At 35.5% G+C, this 17,982-nt stretch overlaps 1 protein-coding gene across 1 annotated transcript; it reads left to right on the top strand.

Moving 5' to 3' along the window:
- The first annotated feature begins 1,771 nt into the window (after positions 1-1,771).
- On the top strand, positions 1,772-14,984 carry LOC149829103 (protein PTST homolog 2, chloroplastic-like). Its single transcript, XM_090017208.1, has 11 exons — positions 1,772-2,383; positions 2,475-2,652; positions 2,813-2,864; positions 2,959-3,050; positions 4,302-4,494; positions 4,581-4,852; positions 13,495-13,640; positions 13,728-13,875; positions 14,257-14,325; positions 14,412-14,582; positions 14,663-14,984. Exons 1-10 carry the CDS (start codon positions 1,875-1,877, stop codon positions 14,505-14,507), a joined length of 1,755 nt encoding a protein of 584 aa, XP_089873334.1. The 5' UTR covers positions 1,772-1,874; the 3' UTR covers positions 14,508-14,582; positions 14,663-14,984.
- The last annotated feature ends 2,998 nt before the right edge of the window (positions 14,985-17,982 follow it).

Below are 17,982 nucleotides of genomic sequence, written 5' to 3'. Positions count from 1 at the left end.
GAAAAAAACAGAGTGAAAAAATATGAAAAATGAGAGAGAAGGTGAGGAGCGTGGTGGTGAGATGGATGGTGGTGGTGAGGGTGAGATGGTGGGTGGTGGTGAGATGGGTGGTGGGGAATATGAAAATAAACTCTTTGGTAGGAAACATTCCACCACCCTCCATGGAGGAATGTTTCCTATCAAAAAGTGTACTTTCTAGAAAAACTCTCTCAGCAAAAAATATCTCGTTTGGAAGGGTCAAAAAAATCGTACCGATTTTTTCCATTTTGCATCACTTTTCTTACATCTTTCTTGCTTTCAAATGTGCCCCTAGGGATGCCCTTCAGATAACTATGGTCTCAACAACTAGACTGAGTGTATGATAGCAAGATATATTAGTATTTTAAATTGAAAACGTAATTAGATCTTCAAGCAGTTCTTTAGTATGAAGATTTTGTAAGCAGAGGTGCACAATGACTCGAGGTAATCTGAGCTTGGCCTGGGATCAATTCAAACTCGTTCAGATATGTAAACGATCCTAGCTTGAGCAAAGACCTGGGCTTATTAGATGTAAATGAGCCAAGCTCCTGCAAGAGTCTAAGCCTGGTTAGGCTCGATAAGCTCAATCAAGCTTGTTTAAAATGTCATGTATGATATAGGTATCTTTGAATGTTTGAATGGTCGAAGAAAAAACGTGTTAGCCTTACATAAGGCGTTGTTTTTTCAAGAAGAGGGGTTCGATTGCACCCGGTCTTCCATGTGTTTCAACTTTTTTGACATGAACTCAGCTTAGCTCGAGTTGAGCAAGCCTCAATCAAGCTTGGCCAAACCGAGCTCGAAGAAGGCATGCTCAAACTCACTCAAACCAAGCTCTAGCATGTTGTTGGGTGAACGAGCTGGGCTAGGCACGGACGGGGCTAAGCTTGGTTCATGCTCAGCTTATGGGGAGCACTATTTACAAGTATAGTTCCATGTGAAAACTACAGCTAATGTTAATTGACATTAGTGATCCAAGATTTAAGTAATGATACTTTGACTAATCCAAGATTTTAATAATAATACTTTATTTAACAGAGTGAAATACCTCACTGTGAGTAGGGGTGTCAACGGGTTTGGTTTGGTTCGGTTCGGATCCAGGTAGAACCAGACTTGAATCAGATTTTGGGTATGGTATCGGGTCCAGACTCAGGTCTAAACGGGTTTACTATAAAAGAAACCATACCCGAACCCGATAAGAACTACATGAAACACACCCGAACCATACCCAGTAAAATAATATTTTTTTATCATTTTTACATTGAAAATTTGCAGGTCTTAATCGAAACAAACTATACCTGGGTCCATGTGTTAATTAGACTTTCAGTGCTGGACCTGGGTCTTCTTTTTTGTCATCAGGACCCTATAGGGTTTGGTCTGGGTAAAACCGACCCGTTGACACCCATAATTGTGAGCATTCAGCAGTAGTCGATGTCTTGTGAAGTAATCAAGCGGGATTTTGTTCATTGTTTCATTAATCATTTTCCTTTTAGACCCATTGACCAAATTCATTTGTCAACCACGCCTTTCACCAAGGAGTCTAATCCATCACTGCAATTTAGCCATTGAAGGAAAAACCAAGTGCCTACACTGTTTCAATTGTTCAAATCTGTTTGGTGGGTGTCAATTCCCTCTCCCAATCTTCACTCTCCAGGTGTCCTCTCTCTCTCTCTCTCTCTGTGCTTTTCTTGGACCTGCAACTGAACCAGCACTGGCCCCATGTTGAATAAAGAGGCATGCTTTTTCCAGACTTTCCACACCAACCCTATGTTCTTTGCTTCCTCGGAACACTTTCCTCAGGAGAGAAATGTAAGACCCATTACTCCTTTTGCTTTTCCTGAGGGGTTTTCTGTTGATTCATGGCGTCTCTCCACCTCCCTTGTTCCCTCCACCTCTCCCCCTTCTCCAAATTCCATTCTCCCTCCTTTGTCTCATTTCCTTGCAGAAAGCGGCATACCCGTGTCTTCTTTCTGCCTGCACTCAATGGAGTAGGGCTGGGGTTGAGGCTCGACAAGGGTTCGGTATCGATGAGGGCGTCGCGATTCGATGGGGATTTCGATCTCGAAGGCCAGATTTTTTACTTCATGAAGAATTCGGAGAAGCCGGACGCGTTTCCGTCCAAGGAAGAGTTGGTGGCAGCCGGTCGGATGGATTTGGTGAATGCCATTGTTGCAGAAGGTGGGTGGCTTTCTGCTGGTTGGGATTCAAATGAGGTGGAGGAGGAAGAGGAGATGAATTTGGAGATTAGGAGAGGAAATGGTTATGTTCTTCGGAGTTCGGCGACGAGCTTAGGCTCTGATTTGGGAGATCCTATGGCATCATATTTGTCTTCTACACTATCAACATATTCTTCTTCGGGCGGATCCACGTAAGTTTTGGGGATTGCTTGGCAACAGATTGGTGTTGTTTCCTCTGAATTCTGATGAAATGATGATGTTATTAGGATTCTTGTTTGGCAGAGAAGTGAAGCATAGTGATGGAGGAATTGAGGGTATACTTAACCGGTTAGAGAACGAAAGAACGGAATCTAGAGAGAGAGCTGGGACTAGATCAAAAGAGGAAGAAACAAGGGAGAAGACGAGATATTCTTGGGGAAACCTCGCAAAGATGTATGGTAGGGATCTCCCGAACCCGTCGGTAAGCGAATCAGTCAGAAAGTTGTGTAAAATTATAGAAAGTTTTTGTTCGTTATCTTGCGATGGTTCTGGTGTATTGTACTATTGAATTTGGGTACAATTGTGCTTAGAAATTGAAAACATCTCTGTGGCAATCATGATTTTCTGATGGAACTGAACAGAAGCTTGCAATAATGTCAGCTTTCTTGTGTTTTCTGTATCGTAAGAATGATGGTGAAGTTGATTATGCCTACTTACCAAATGCTTTCCGAGATTCTTGAAAGGGAATTGTGATTAGATTTTGTCTGTGGACATGTTTGTCTAATAGAATCTGTTGGGAAACGCACTGATTCTGAAGTGCAGCAGATGGATGGTTTCAGCTTCTGGGCATTGTGGTCTGGAATCCTCTCGATGGATGTGGTGTTATATAAATCGATTTATTTTTGCTGCTACTAAATGGATAAAGTTTCATCTATTGTTGTATATTGATTTATCACAGTATTGAGAAAGTTCTCGACTTGCTAATGTTGGTAATTATGCCTGTATTTAACTTGCTTGATTACTTGTGTGCATGTATTAACTGCTTACTCTTTTTGTAGTCAGACTATTTGATGAAAAGGTATTTGTTTCTTACTTAGGGTTGATAACATAGTTCAAATGCAATTCAGCAACTTAGAGTTCAATCAAGAAATTGATAGAACAGTCGAACTTACAGGATTATGTTTTGTTTAGGAGCTCATGGTATTATCATTTTATTCTCATACAAAAAGAAATCTGTTTCCCTACTTTCTGTTGTATATCTTATCTGATCCCACGACATTCCAGTGACATCTGGTTGATATGAGGCATGATTGAAGAGGTTGACTAAAACATGGGACTCAGTAACAAAAGAAGAAGCCAAGCCAACTAGGTTTCTGAGTTCTTTAAGCATAAACTATTGTTTAGTTTTGGCTACTGTAAGTTAATTCGGCAGTGGTAATGAAAATGTATTTTTTCTATTTGCCTTTGTTGGCAGGATCCTATTGGATTCCTTGAAAACAAACTGATACATTGTGTCTCATGTACATCATGTGGATTAGGCATCTACCCTTTTACATTTAGAACCTAATCTACCAGCTGAAGCAACCTTCTACTTGTTAAGTTACACTTTTAATATAAGTTTGCACATAAAAGGCAGTTCCATTTGTGCCTTCATGATCTCTCTCCTCTATGTATCTTCGCGTATGCTTGAAACTTTTAAGAATTCTTTAATGTTATGCATGGAAAATCTGTTTGTTTATACATTATTCTTTGGAGGTGATTTATTATAACTTTCTGAAACTCCATGGAACATATATAAAGTTGTTGACCATTCAAAAGGTCATACAGAGTTATTAATATTTGTGCATCTTCATCAGACCTTTCAACGGTTGCTATATGGCTACACTTGCATAATCTATCTGTTCATAATCTACCTGATCATGATCCAGCCTGCCTTTCATGCATGCCTGTATGTGCAAGAACTTAACCCATTTTTTGGGAGAAATTCCTTTACTGACTAGCTGGTCTTTTATAAATATTATCTTTGTAAATGTTCACAATTAAATTAATTGTTTTGGATGACATTTATTGTCATGTTTATCTTGAATATAGCTTTGGAACTGAGCATTCAGTTTTCATTGTTTTAAAAAGGCAGCAATAAGCAGTGGTGAAGGAAGAACAGTTTATCTATCAACAAACACCACTGATGTCTTTTTGGATGGGTCTGAGGAGCAAGATTCCCCTGAAAATTTCTTAGGCAAGGATGATAATAGTTCTAATCCTCTTCAAGTTAGGGCAATGCAGAGTTCACAAAAAGATGACTATGTAAAAACTGATACAGAAGGTATTTATTTGTCAGGGAACTCATTTCATTTCACCTGTTTTTTTCTGGTTTAGGGGCAATCTTCTAATCATTTCCTATTATAACAGTTATTGACACATGCCTGAATGGAAAAGTTAATGGAAGTGGAATAGATAAATTTGTTTCCTCTGATGTTTTATGTACCAATGGTGGAACAAGTTCTGTGTATTCCGCTGTTGATGAGATTGATCTTAAAGAAGAACAGGTTATGGATAGTCAAAAGAATTACTATGGGAATTGCGACGAGTTCATACATTCACGTATTCGTGAACTGGAATCAGAGTTATCATCAATGATCTGCTTAGTCAGGTCTGGAGGAGCTGCACATAATTGGAGTGAGGTTCGTAAATATACCTTTCTTTGATGTTACTGCAGATCGTGTAGCATCTTTAAATACCATCTTAACATGTGGTTTTGGTTTATGATCTGAGTTGCATTTTCATTATATTTTCACTTTTCTAAAAATTTGTTTTTTTGTATAATTTTACTACTTGCAATGGCCAAACAAAAGGTAACTTGGTATTCACCAAGGTTTTATATTATTTCCCTTGTTTATGGTTTTTTGACAAACCAATAGGAGAAAGGAAAAACGTGACATTCAAGAATCTAGGTTCAAATTTGTACTGAAGTGTGTGAGATGCATTGATGATGTTCATACATGTAAACTGGAATGACCTATCAATACAATTGGTTTTTTCTTATAATGTTTGTTTCCTCAGATCATGTTGTGGCATGTGTATTTCAATTCCTGTAACATTTTCCCATCTTTCTTCTGGTCAAACTAAAATTTGTCATTTTTTTCTTCTTTTTTTAAAGGTTTGAGTTTTCAAACCGGACTTTAGTGTGTGGAGTAACTTCCAAACAGGAGAATTTATACTTAAACAAGTGTAGCATCATTTCTATAGGAAGTTGATGATTATAATAAGACTCGTGTTATCCTCATTTATAGTTGCAACTTTAAAGAAAAAAAATAATTTATATTGTTGCCATTTTTCTGATAAGTTAGGCGATGGCCTCGAGGTTGAAAGTAGCGGCTGACATTGGGTCTGGTATCTGTCTGGTTGTTGGGTACCCGGCCCAATAACAGTCGGATTCGGGCCAGAGTTTGTGGCCCCAATCCACAAAGAATCAGGCTGAACCCAACCCAATAAGATTTCAGGTCGGGCTCAGGCAGTGGTCCAGGCCCAAGATGGGGTCCAATTAAAATTAAAAAAGAAAAACTTAAGAAGTTAAAAAGTTTAGATTTTTTTTGAGGTCATACAGTGGGTTATATAAGATAAAATCCAAAACCCGACCCATTATTGAGAAAAAATGGAAAGGTTCTTACTTTTATAATCAATAGAGAGCTCCTCACCCTCTTCACTTCATTGATATCAGACTGTTCCTCTCATGAGGATTCATTAATGCATGTTGCATGGGCAACTTTTTTTCTTTTGTAGAAACATTCTCATTTGACTCTCTCTCTCTCTCTCTCTCACACACACACACACATAAATGCATGCAACTAGTTTTTGTAATGAAATATGCGGAAGAATCCAAGAATGCTAAAGCATTCACTATGTCCCACACGGACAAAAGCAACAAGCATAAGAGAGGAAATCCACTAAGGGATACACGAAAGGCCTTATAAAAAGGCTACACACATGAAAAATAATATCACTATTATTGAAGAGGAGCTCTCAAGAGCAATACAACATACATGGGGGGTTCCCCCTATTTATAAGAAAATGAGACCAAAGGGGCTCCCAATAGAGTCGTTGGGAGCCCCCAACGGTCACATATGTGACCGTTGGGGGCCCCAACGACTCCATTGTGGGGCCCCTTTTCGGTATCCAAAAAATACAATTTTAAAAATAAAAATAAAAATAAAAAATAGTAAAATAAGAGAAACAAAATAAGTACCCCTATGGGGTACTTTGTGAAATGACCATAATACCCCTATCGGGTATTATGGTATTATTACATATGTTTTAACACCCCCCCTCAAACTTTACGGGGGAATGACCGAAAGTTTGCCAAGAAGGAACAAGAAGCGAGGAGCAGGCATGGCTTTAGTAAAGAAATCTGCAAGTTGATATTCTGAAGTGACATATGGCAGTGTAACTGTCCCACGAAGATATTCATCACGTACATAATGACAGTCCATCTCAATATGTTTAGTCCTTTCATGAAAGGTGTGGTTGCTGGCAATATAGATGGCACTTTTGTTGTCGCAACAAAGCTTCGAAGCACCGGTAATTTCGACTCTCATATCTTGAAGAAGACTTCGAAGCCACACAAGCTCCATTGTAGTGGTTGTCATAGCCCTGTATTCTGCTTCAGTAGAAGACAATGAGACTTTCTGCTGTTTCTTGCACCTTCAAGCAATTAGCGAATCTCCTAGGAACACACAAAAGCCAGTAGTTGAGATTCGATCATTTGGGTTTCCTCCCCAGTCAGCATCAGTATAAGCTAGTAAATCTAAGGAAGAGATTGAGGATAGGAATAGCCCTTTAGTCAAAGTATTTTTAATATATCGAATGATCCGGAGCACAACACTCATATGCACAGATGTAGGAACATGCTGAAATTGGCTTGCAGAGTGCACAGCATGAGCAATATCGGGCCTGGTGATAGTCAGATAGGTGAGGGAGCCTATGAGTTGCCTGTAGGGCGTAGGATCATCCAGCAGAACTCCATCCTCCAGTCGTAGTTTAACATTGATAACCTCGGGAGTCTCCACCTTTTTATCATCTGAAATCCCAGATTTGGAACATATGTCTGCAGCAAGCTTCATCTGTGACAATATATACCCTCGAGGAGAGTATGCAACTTCTATACCAAGAAAGTACCTGAGAAAACCCAGATCAGATATATCAAAATTATGTTTTAACATATTTTTAACTTTAAGAATACCACTTTCATCATTGCCAGTGATGATCATATCATCAACATAAAGCAGAAGGATGATGATACTATTACCTGCATGTTTAACAAAAAGAATGGTGTTGGAACTCTTGATTCTAAAAAGGTTACATCTTGACTTCCATTGCTACAAAATGGAGGTGAGAGAAAAAAAATAGAGAGATACACGATTTTACCTTAGAAGATCGTATGGCTCTGATACCATGTAATGAAATATGCGGAAGAATCCAAGAATGCTAAAGCATTCACTATGTCCCACACGGACAAAAGCAACAAGCATAAGAGAGGAAATCCACTAAGGGATACACGAAAGGCCTTATAAAAAGGCTACACACATGAAAAATAATATCACTATTATTGAAGAGGAGCTCTCAAGAGCAATACAACATACATGGGGGGTTCCCCCTATTTATAAGAAAATGAGACCAAAGGGGCTCCCAATAGAGTCGTTGGGAGCCCCCAACGGTCACATATGTGACCGTTGGGGGCCCCAACGACTCCATTGTGGGGCCCCTTTTCGGTATCCAAAAAATACAATTTTAAAAATAAAAATAAAAATAAAAAATAGTAAAATAAGAGAAACAAAATAAGTACCCCTATGGGGTACTTTGTGAAATGACCATAATACCCCTATCGGGTATTATGGTATTATTACATATGTTTTAACAGTTTTTTCTCTCTGTCAAAATGGAATATGATGAAGTTTTCTTGCAAGGTGGATTAGTCCCACATCGAGCAGGGAAGAGAAGTGAGCCCCATCCAAATACTATAAATAAGGGTATCCTTCAATTTTTACATAATCTGTGTAATGAAACAAAAAAATACAAAGATTGTCTCTAAAGGCTACAAGAATGCACAAATACAAAAGGACCACTTATGGGCCAAATACAATCTCTCAAAGGAAATATACAAGCACAAACAAGGGGTCACTTATGGGCCTAATACAATCTCACAAAGGAGATACACAAACACAAACAGTTGTAGAGTAACAAAGTAAAAAATATATGCTTGTATTATCACAAATATGCTTAGCAAAGCATAACTATTACAATGGGGAAGATCCTCTTATATAAACAAAAAAAACAAAAACAGAAAAGAAAAGAATACTAAAAGAAAAAGAAGCCAAAAGAAAAAGACAAAAGAAGTGAAAAAGGGGCTAGTCCAACTAGCCAGCTAGTTGGGCTATCCCAACAACTACTTAATATAAAACACAAAAACATAAAAATAGAATTACAAGTCTGGCCCTACTAGGCAGACCCTATTACAAAATAGGAAATGATTGAAATACCCCTTATGGTATTTCATATTGCGTATATTATATATATAACAAAAAGTATGCTAACACTCCCCTCAAACATACTGTGTAAACTTTGAAAGTTTGTTAAGGAGAAAGTGAAATCTAGTTGACGGAAGCACCTTTGTGAAGAAGTCAGCTAGATGATATTAAGAGGTGATATAGGGAAAGATGATAGTCTTCTTTAAAAATTCTTCACATATATAGTGACAATCCATTTCGATTTGTTTAGTCTTTTCATAAAATGTATGGTTGATGGCTATGTATACGACACTCTTATTGTCATAACATAATGTAGAGGGTGTCTGTAAATGAACCCCCATATCTTTAAGTAATCTTTGTAGCCAAACAATCTATGATGTTGTGGTAACCATCGCACGGTACTCAACTTCAGTAGATAATAACAATACTTTTTTTTACTTCTTGCACTTTCAAGATACCAGAGAATCACCTAAAAACACACAAAAAATAGTAGTTGAGTGTCTATCATTTGGATCTCCTCCTTAATATGAGTCAAAATAAACAATTAACCCAAGAGAAGAAGAGGAAGACAATAAAAGACCCCTAGAAGTAGAATTCTATAAATATTGAATAATCCTTATCACAACACTCATGTGAACTGTGGATGAAGAATGTTGGAATGGGCTACTGCATGCTCAATATCAAGTCGATAATAGTTAAGTCAAAGCGTCAATATGTTTTTAGATTATGTAATCTCTTGCCTTTGCCTTATTGGCATTTGTTTATTAAGTTTTATTGTCAAAAAATTCATCTCTTAATATGTGAAGTTCTCTACTCAAATGATATTGATTCTTGACTCTTAAGATGTTAAGAATGTTGATATTATCCTACTTAATTGGATGTTAAGATATGTTGATATTAATTGAATTATATATTTTCTGACATATGGCAATATGCATAATATTGCACAATTCGTATGTGCATGTGTTCTTTTGTGACTAAAAGATATATCTTTGTCCTATCAGTGGACTTGCATATGATTTCTAAAACTATGTTCCGTTGTAAGGTTTATACCTTTTCTTTATAAGGCTTTCTTTTTAAGCATTTCCTAATATGTCTTTGAAAAATCGTCATATAATGACTTACCTTAGTGTTGATTTATTTCATTATATGATGTCACATATGCTTGTAATGATTATTATTCTTGAGCATTTATTGGAATTTTTTCTTTCCTTTTTTGCTTATATCCAAGTATTGTATGACTCAATTTTGCATTCAGTGTTTTGTTTTTTAAAGCTTATGTGAATCATTGAATGCACAGTACATCATATGATTATGAATTGAAGATTCTTGTTTTAAATGCTTTCTTGTATTCTTTGAGCTTTCTGTTTTGTTTGTTTCAGGACCTTCAAGGCAAGATGAAAGCATAATTCTATTTTTCTAAAGGAGCTCATTGGCGAGAACAATTGGAAGAAGTCATTTGCTAACTTCACCAATCTTCTATGAAGATGGTGCCTTTTATTAAAGACTTTTGAAGATTGAGACTTCTTGCTATACTATTCAAACTTTTCGTTCCCCTTCGCAAAGTTTGAGGGGGGGGTGTTAAAAGATAATCATGTATCATATATATATATATATGTATGTATGTATGTATATTTTTTATGTTGTACCCAAAATACCTGATAAGGGTATTTTGGTCTTTTCATCATGTATTTTTCTCTTAGGTTTATTTTCTTTTTTTCTATTTTCTTATTTTTCTTTTATTAAATGTATCACATGGGACCATTGGGGGGCCCACTTGTGTAGTCGTTGGGGTGCCCAACGGTCATAAATATGACCGTTGGGGCTCCCCAACGACTACCTAGTGGGAGCCCCAATGGCCCCCTCAATCTCCCTTTCTCTTCTTGTATATAAAGGGGCCTCCCCCCCTTCTTAAGGTGTGGTTTTGGGGTTTTACCTCCCACCAATAATGAAGATCATTATTTTTTAGCCTTTGCGGCTTTGCCCCTTCGTGGGTTTGTGTGTTGGCACTTTATGTGCATGCGGTTACCCCTTAGTGGGTGGGTGTATTCGCACTTCATGTGCATGTTTATTGGTTCATTCTTGAACCTATTGTATTCAAAGTATTTCCTAACAGTGAGCCTATAGAAGAAACTTCTCTTAGAAGATCTAGTAGAGAATCTATTCCACCAAATAGGTTTGTATCTTATGAGTCACTATCTCCTAATTATAGGACTTGCCTAATAGCATTACATTCATTCCATGAGCCTTTACATTATAATGAAGCTAAAAATGTTCCTTATTGGATTGAAGCTATGAACATAGAACTAGATGCCCTTAAGAAAACAAAAAACTTGGTAAGTAGTTCAGTTACTTTCAAACAAGAAACCCACTAAATGTAGATGGGTCTTTAAGGTTAAAACCAAGAGTAATGAAACTCTATAAAGATAAAAAACTAGGTTAGTAGTTAAAGGATACTTACAATAGTATGGAATTGATTATGAAGAAACCTTTGTACTTGTAGCTAGAATGACTAGTGTTAGAACTCTAATTGTCGTTGTTTCAACTAAAAAATGACCTATATATAAATTAGATATTAAAAATATCGTTCTTAATGAAAAACTAAATAAAGAAGTTTATATGGATCCTCTGCCGGGATTTGATATTGAAAAGGAAAATCTCTTAAACTTTTAAAGACTTTGTATGGTCTTAAGCAGGCTCCTAAGGCCTGATATAGTAGATTCAATAGTGTTATGATTGATTTGGGTTTTCATTCCTGCTATAATGATACTGCTCTTTTTTTTTTAAAGTACAAGTACCAACATTGTTATTTTTTTACTTTACGTAAATGATATGATAATAACAGGAAATGACAAACAAGGAGTTAGCAATGTTAAAAATGTTTTAAATTTTTTTTTGATATGTCTGACTTAGGATTATTAAGATATTTGAAGTTGCACATTCCCCTAACGGTTACATCCATTCTCAAATGAAACTTGTTGTAGATATCTGTGCTAAATATGGAATTACATATGATAAGAAGGTGAAAACTCTTGAAATGGTGAATGCTAAACTAAGACTTAAAGATAAGACTTTTCTTAAAGATTCCACACTTTATAGGCAACTAATTGGGTCTCTCACTTATCTGTCTATCACAAGACCAGATATAGCATATGCAATTCACTCTGCAAGTCAATTTCAACATGCTCCAATAACTGTGCACATGAGTGTTGTACTAAGGATCGTCGGATATATCAAAATGACCATAACTAAAGGGCTCTTTCTATCCTCATTCTCATCTTTAGACTTGCTTATACTTATGTTGATTGAAAAGAAAATCTCAATAATAGAATCTCAACATAAGATTGAGGGGGTGTTAAAATAGTATATATATATATATTATATAATATGTATGTAATTTACTTTTTGAGTTAAAGGTATTTTGGTCATTTTTCTTTATAATAAAATATCTTCTAGGGACCGCGTGTAGCCCTTTTTATTTTTTTATTTCCTCTTTTTTGTCCTTGACCAAATGACCAAGGGTTCTTTGGTCATTAGCCAAAGAGTTGTTGGGAGGTTGCCCAACGGCCAAATTTCTGACTGTTGGCTCTATGGTCATTTGACTATAGAGTCAGTGGGAGCATCCCAACAATCATAAATATGACCTTTGGGATCTCCCAATGACTCTTTTTTGGGAGCTCCATAATGGCCTCTCGTGTATTATAAATAGTGGTATTTGTCCCCTTTATTTGTTAATACTTTTGCTTAAGCATATCTCAATAAAGATATTTTTTATATTCTTGTGTTGCCATTGTTGGCTTTTGTATTGTCCCATAGTGGACTTGTGCATGTGCACTTTGTGTTTTATGATCTTGTAACCTCTTAGAAACTCTTGTTTTGTATTTTTGCATATTTTCATTACATGGTATCAGAGCGAAGACCTTGAAGCAACTTGTTCATGGTGATCAAGAGATTGTGTGTTTCTAAAGCTTGTGGTGGATGTATGCTTGCCACCCTCTTTTTATCTATCTATTCTTCTCCCTCTTTTCTCATCTTCATTATGGAGAAAGATGCCAAGATTGACCTCTCCTTCAAGCTAAGTGTCTCCCATTATATGATGTGGGCCGCCTTCATGAAAAATAACCTCAAGGGAAAAAAGCTTTGGGGGTTATGTGATGGGGACGGTTTTGGAACAACAATTAAAGCTTACCAAACTTAAAGGAGGTCTAGAAAAAGCTCTTGAACGAGATGACCGTGTCAAAGCAATTCTTAATCATCAAAATAAGGTAGAAGATTGGGAGAGCAACCATGCAAAAATTCTTGCATGGTTTATGAATAATGTTGACATTAAGATATATGCCAATTTTGCAAAATTTTGAAAAGCTTGGTTTGAATTTAGAGAAGCAAATAAAACCTTTAGGACTGAGTATTGATAGAGAAATATGTCTGCAGAGTTTGGAATTATGTAAGGAAAGGAGTTGCACTACTTAATATTCAAGCACTATGCAGAAAAGGATATAAGCTTACAGAGTGCTTTCTGTGGCCATTCCCGATTCTCCAAGTGAATCAGGTGTTGCATTGACGTGAAGGGCATAAACAAGTGATCAGTAGTGTTGAAGATCTGTTTTGTGTTGTACTGCTTTATTGGTGATGAACTAATTGTGTGGTGATATAGTAGTACTCACATCGAATATTTTTCTTGAGATTTTCATTTTGTGCATATATGGAAAGGTTACTCTGCAAAAAATGTATATTTTAGAAAAATGTTTACCATTACCTTATCTTACTGTGCCACATTCTCATCATGAATTCTATTTGTATAGGAGTATGGAAATTCTTTGGAGAAATTGCATGAGCTTTCTGATGCTTGGGAGTTCCAGGAAAATGAAATTATGGCATCCCGTGCTAAGTTGAGATCAACTCGTGCTAAGTTATCAATCTTAGAAGGAAAGATGGCTCTCGAGATTATGTATTTCCTCCACCCTATGTTACATAATGAGTTACTATTCTACATTTTTTTTCTCAAAATAAATAATATTTTTCGTTCACACCACAGGGAAGCACAGAAAGTAGCAGAGGAAAAACAAAAACGGATTGAAGAGGCTCAAATGGTTCTGAGTCTTCTAAGGACTGCCTGCATAGTCTGGCCTAATTCAGGCAATGATGTTTTGTTAGCTGGATCATTTGATGGCTGGACAAGCCAGGTTTGTTCTTTTAGCCAGCAAGGATATTTTAAAGTCTTGTCATAATATTCCATTATTCTATTATTTATTATGAAATTTTGTTCATAGATAAATAAATAAATGAACACATATATACATACATAAATTTTGTTTCTAAAATTTTGCTCCATTTTGTTTTTCCTGGATTTGAAGACCATGAGGTTTGTAACTCGATTTCTGATATATTCACAAGATGTGTTCTTTTCAAATATGTTTAATTATGTATACTTGATTTTCAGAAAAATTGTCCCTTGTGCACCCTAAACTTTTTGATCTTCTTGCTTATCACTGCTTGTTGATTCAAAGTTCAAACTATAATCATGTGTTGTTTAACACTTTGACAATACTGCTTCATCCTTTCAGAGGCGAATGGAAAAAACAAGTGCAGGTGTCTTTGTGCTGAACTTGAAGTTATACCCTGGTCGGTATGAGGTTAGTGGACCATCTTCATTTCATGGTGGGCCTAAAAGCATGTCATTTATATCTGCTTGTGTGAATCATGGGCATTTGCTTTGCAGATCAAGTTCATCGTTGATGGTATCTGGAGAGTAGATCCACTTCGCCCTGTTGTGAATAACAATGGGTATGAAAATAACTTGCTAATCATTTCTTGAATGAGTAGTACACAAGACTGCCTCAACTGGTGGGGGGATGTCCGTCCTTCGCTTTACCTACTGAGCCTTTTTCCTGTAAGATCTCTAGTTTTTAGTATGCATTTGCCTCTTTATTTTTTAACAAGTTCTTTGACATTTCTCTATTCTGAATGCAGGAGATTCCAGAGAAGAGGTGGAGAGCACACCTCGAGCTTCTTCTTCGCACCTAGCAGCTCCATAAGGATGATGAGTTGATGGCTTCTATGGATGATATTGGATTCGGCTTCCTGGCTCGCTGAGGGATCATCAAGGCTAACAAGAAGCTGACCCTGACATTGGTAGAGGTGGAGGTGTTGCAACATTGCTTTCAGTTGCTCCACTTGAGCTCACAGTGACAAAATGTTTTAAACAGCATTCTTTTTGGCCACACAATTATTTTGAGTTTTGTAATCTTTGAATTAATTTTGTTTTTATATAGGATTTTTTTAGAAAATAAACAACCTTAAAATTAAAATATATAAGAAAAAGAACAAAAATATGAAATGAATGAACATGTTTTGAAATTTTGCTAATAAAATTATAAATATTGCAATAAACCTATAAATGGCCATGCATTTATTTGGAGTTTTTTAATCTTTGATTTAATTATGTTTTTATATAGTAATTTTTTAGAAAATAGACAACCTTAAAATTAAAAGATATAAGAAAAGAACAAAAATATGAAATGAATGAACATGTTTTGAATTTTTGCTAATAAAATTATAAATATTGCAACAAAACTATAAAAGTCCATGCATTTATTTTGAGTTTCTAATCTTTAATTTAATTATATTTTTATATAGGAATTTTTTAAAAAATAAACAATCTTAAAATTAAAAATATAAGAAAAAAGAACAAAAATATGAAATGAATGAACATGTTTTGAAATTTTGCTAATAAATTATAAATATTGCAATAAAACCATAAAAGGCCATGCATTTATTTTGAGTTTTCTAAACTTTAATTTAATTATGTTTTTATATAGGATTTTTTAGAAAATAAACAACCTTGAAATTAAAAGATGTAAGAAAAAGAACAAAAATATGAAATGAATGCACATGTTTTGAAATTTTGCTAATAAAATTATAAATATTGCAATAAAACTATAAAAGGTCATGCATTCTTTTTAGAGTTTTCAAATCTTTAATTTAATTTTGTTTTTATATGGGATTTTTTTATAAAATAAACAACCTTAAAATTAAAAGATATAAGAAAAAGAACAAAAATATGAATTGAATGAACATGTTTTGAAATTTTGCTAATACACTTGTAAATATTTCAATAAAACTATAAAAGGCCATGCATTTATTTTGAGTTTTTTAATCTTTAATTTAATTTGTTTTTATATAGAATATTTTAGAAAATAAACAACCTTAAAATTAAAAGATATAAGAAAATAATTATGAAATGAACATGTTTTGAATTTTTGCTAAGAAAATAAAAAATAAAAAATAAAAATATGGTATTTTTATTCAAAATGTGTCAATATAATTATAATTGTTGTTATATGTTAAGTATTTAAAAATGAAAAATATAGTTTTTTTTATTTGTCACATTCTGGGCCAAGATGGATGTTTCCTAACAACTTATGGATCACACGAGCCTTTGTGCTCTTAAAATAGAAATGTTGTATTGCTTGGTTGAAAAATAGGAGATATATCAATTGTCCCATGCCCTTACAACACATGCGATATGATATAAGAATAAGGAAATAAAAACAAGCATTTTTTAAGTTCTCTGATTGGGATTCTGCGGCTTGTCACATTGTTAAACAGTAGTTACAAATCTCAATATGGGTATACTCTTGGCAAGGAACATTCTTACAATCAATAAAATTTTCAAATAATTATATCATTAAAATTGAAATTAGAAAACCTGAATTAAAATATTGAAAATAAAAAAAGTTAAAAAAAAAATCCGTGAGATAAATGGGCTCCCAAGATTTAAAAGAAATACACATATCGATTTGGATCGCAACTCAACGCTCATATAATTAATGCATTAACTCTTTTTGAAACTGATGAAAAGACATGGCTAACTTAGGGTATGCTTGATTGTTTGTCCAATATTGAATGGAACAACAGAATATAACAGAGAGAACACAAAGTAACAACTATACTACGTCCAGTGATGTTTCTTTCCTTCGTTGATGCATGGGAATTAAGCACTCATGACTAGCCTGCAATAAAATGGCATGAGAGTGTGGCCATAAAGATCCCTATTTATACTTTTCATACGTTAAGAATCAGAGTGGATTTTCTTTTATTACCAAACCCGAATCTGAATCCGATATTGTTTTAAATTTGTTAACCGAACCCTACCCAATTATGTTTTCAGATCTAAGATTTTTACCAAACCTGATAAATGGGTTAGGGTCAGTTGGGTACTCAACCCAAACCCGCTCTGTTTACATCCCTACTTGGGAGTCTTAAAGGGGTTATGGAAACAGTACCTCATCGGCTCTTCTGATTTCTTGGAAAGCATAGATTTGTGTGGTGTTGAAAACAAACAAAAAAAGATGCTGAATAATACCCAAGGAGAATTAAGCAACTCATTTTCTCCTTTGCCTGATTACTTTGATAGTTTCTCTTATACTGTACCAGGTCAAATAAACCAGGTAAACAAAATGAACATAGAATGTTCAAGCTAGGTTTGGCAAGCCAAGCTGAGCTCGAGCTCATGGCAAGCCTGAGTTAAAATGAGTTGAGTTTTTTTTTAGAGGAAATGAGCTGAATTTGAATTGGCTCGTTAACAAGAAAAATTAAAAATTAAAAATTTAAAATAATAGGAGTTGGACTCTATCCCTACTGAACCAAGCACAAAATGACTCCTTTACAAAATAAATAAATTGTTTCAAAGTTATAAGCAATGGGATTTGAACTTTAAACTTATTGCTTGCTTGCTAGCCAAACACTTCGATCATTTACATTTTATGGTATAAAATACATGTAAATGTACTTATTACTTCGAGTGGGCCAACATCGTTTTTATTCTAAAAAAACTTAAGACAGACCAAATTAAACATTTTACGTCATCAATTCCATTGGGATCTTATTGCAAACAGCCTATTCTGGCCAGGAGAATAAGGCTATGTTTGGGAGCCTGCTATGGGATGAAAACAAGGTTTCAGTGTAGGGATATGGAGGCAGGGATGAAGGTTAAAATCAAAACCCGTGCAGGAATAAAAGCAGGGATGGACTTATGCTTTCCCCCACCCTGCCCAGCCTCGCCCCGTTTGGATAGGAGATGGAGGACACGAAACAGGGATGAAGGTTAAAATCAAAACTCGTGAGGGATGGAGGGCAGGATTTTGAGACAAGATGGGGTTTTCACCTTGTCCCCCGCCTCCACCCCGGTCCACTGCCATCTCTTTTTCAGTGTGGTACCAAAAATATTGTTTCTCCAATGTGTGAATTTTAGAGATGGAGTTGCCAAAAACATCCTCTCGAGGTATTGA

This window comes from Nuphar pumila, chromosome 9 (assembly GCF_984573655.1).
Source record: "Nuphar pumila chromosome 9, dmNupPumi1.hap1.1, whole genome shotgun sequence".
NCBI classification, from domain to species: Eukaryota; Viridiplantae; Streptophyta; class Magnoliopsida; order Nymphaeales; family Nymphaeaceae; genus Nuphar; species Nuphar pumila.
This window is presented reverse-complemented; position numbering and strand designations above follow the sequence as displayed.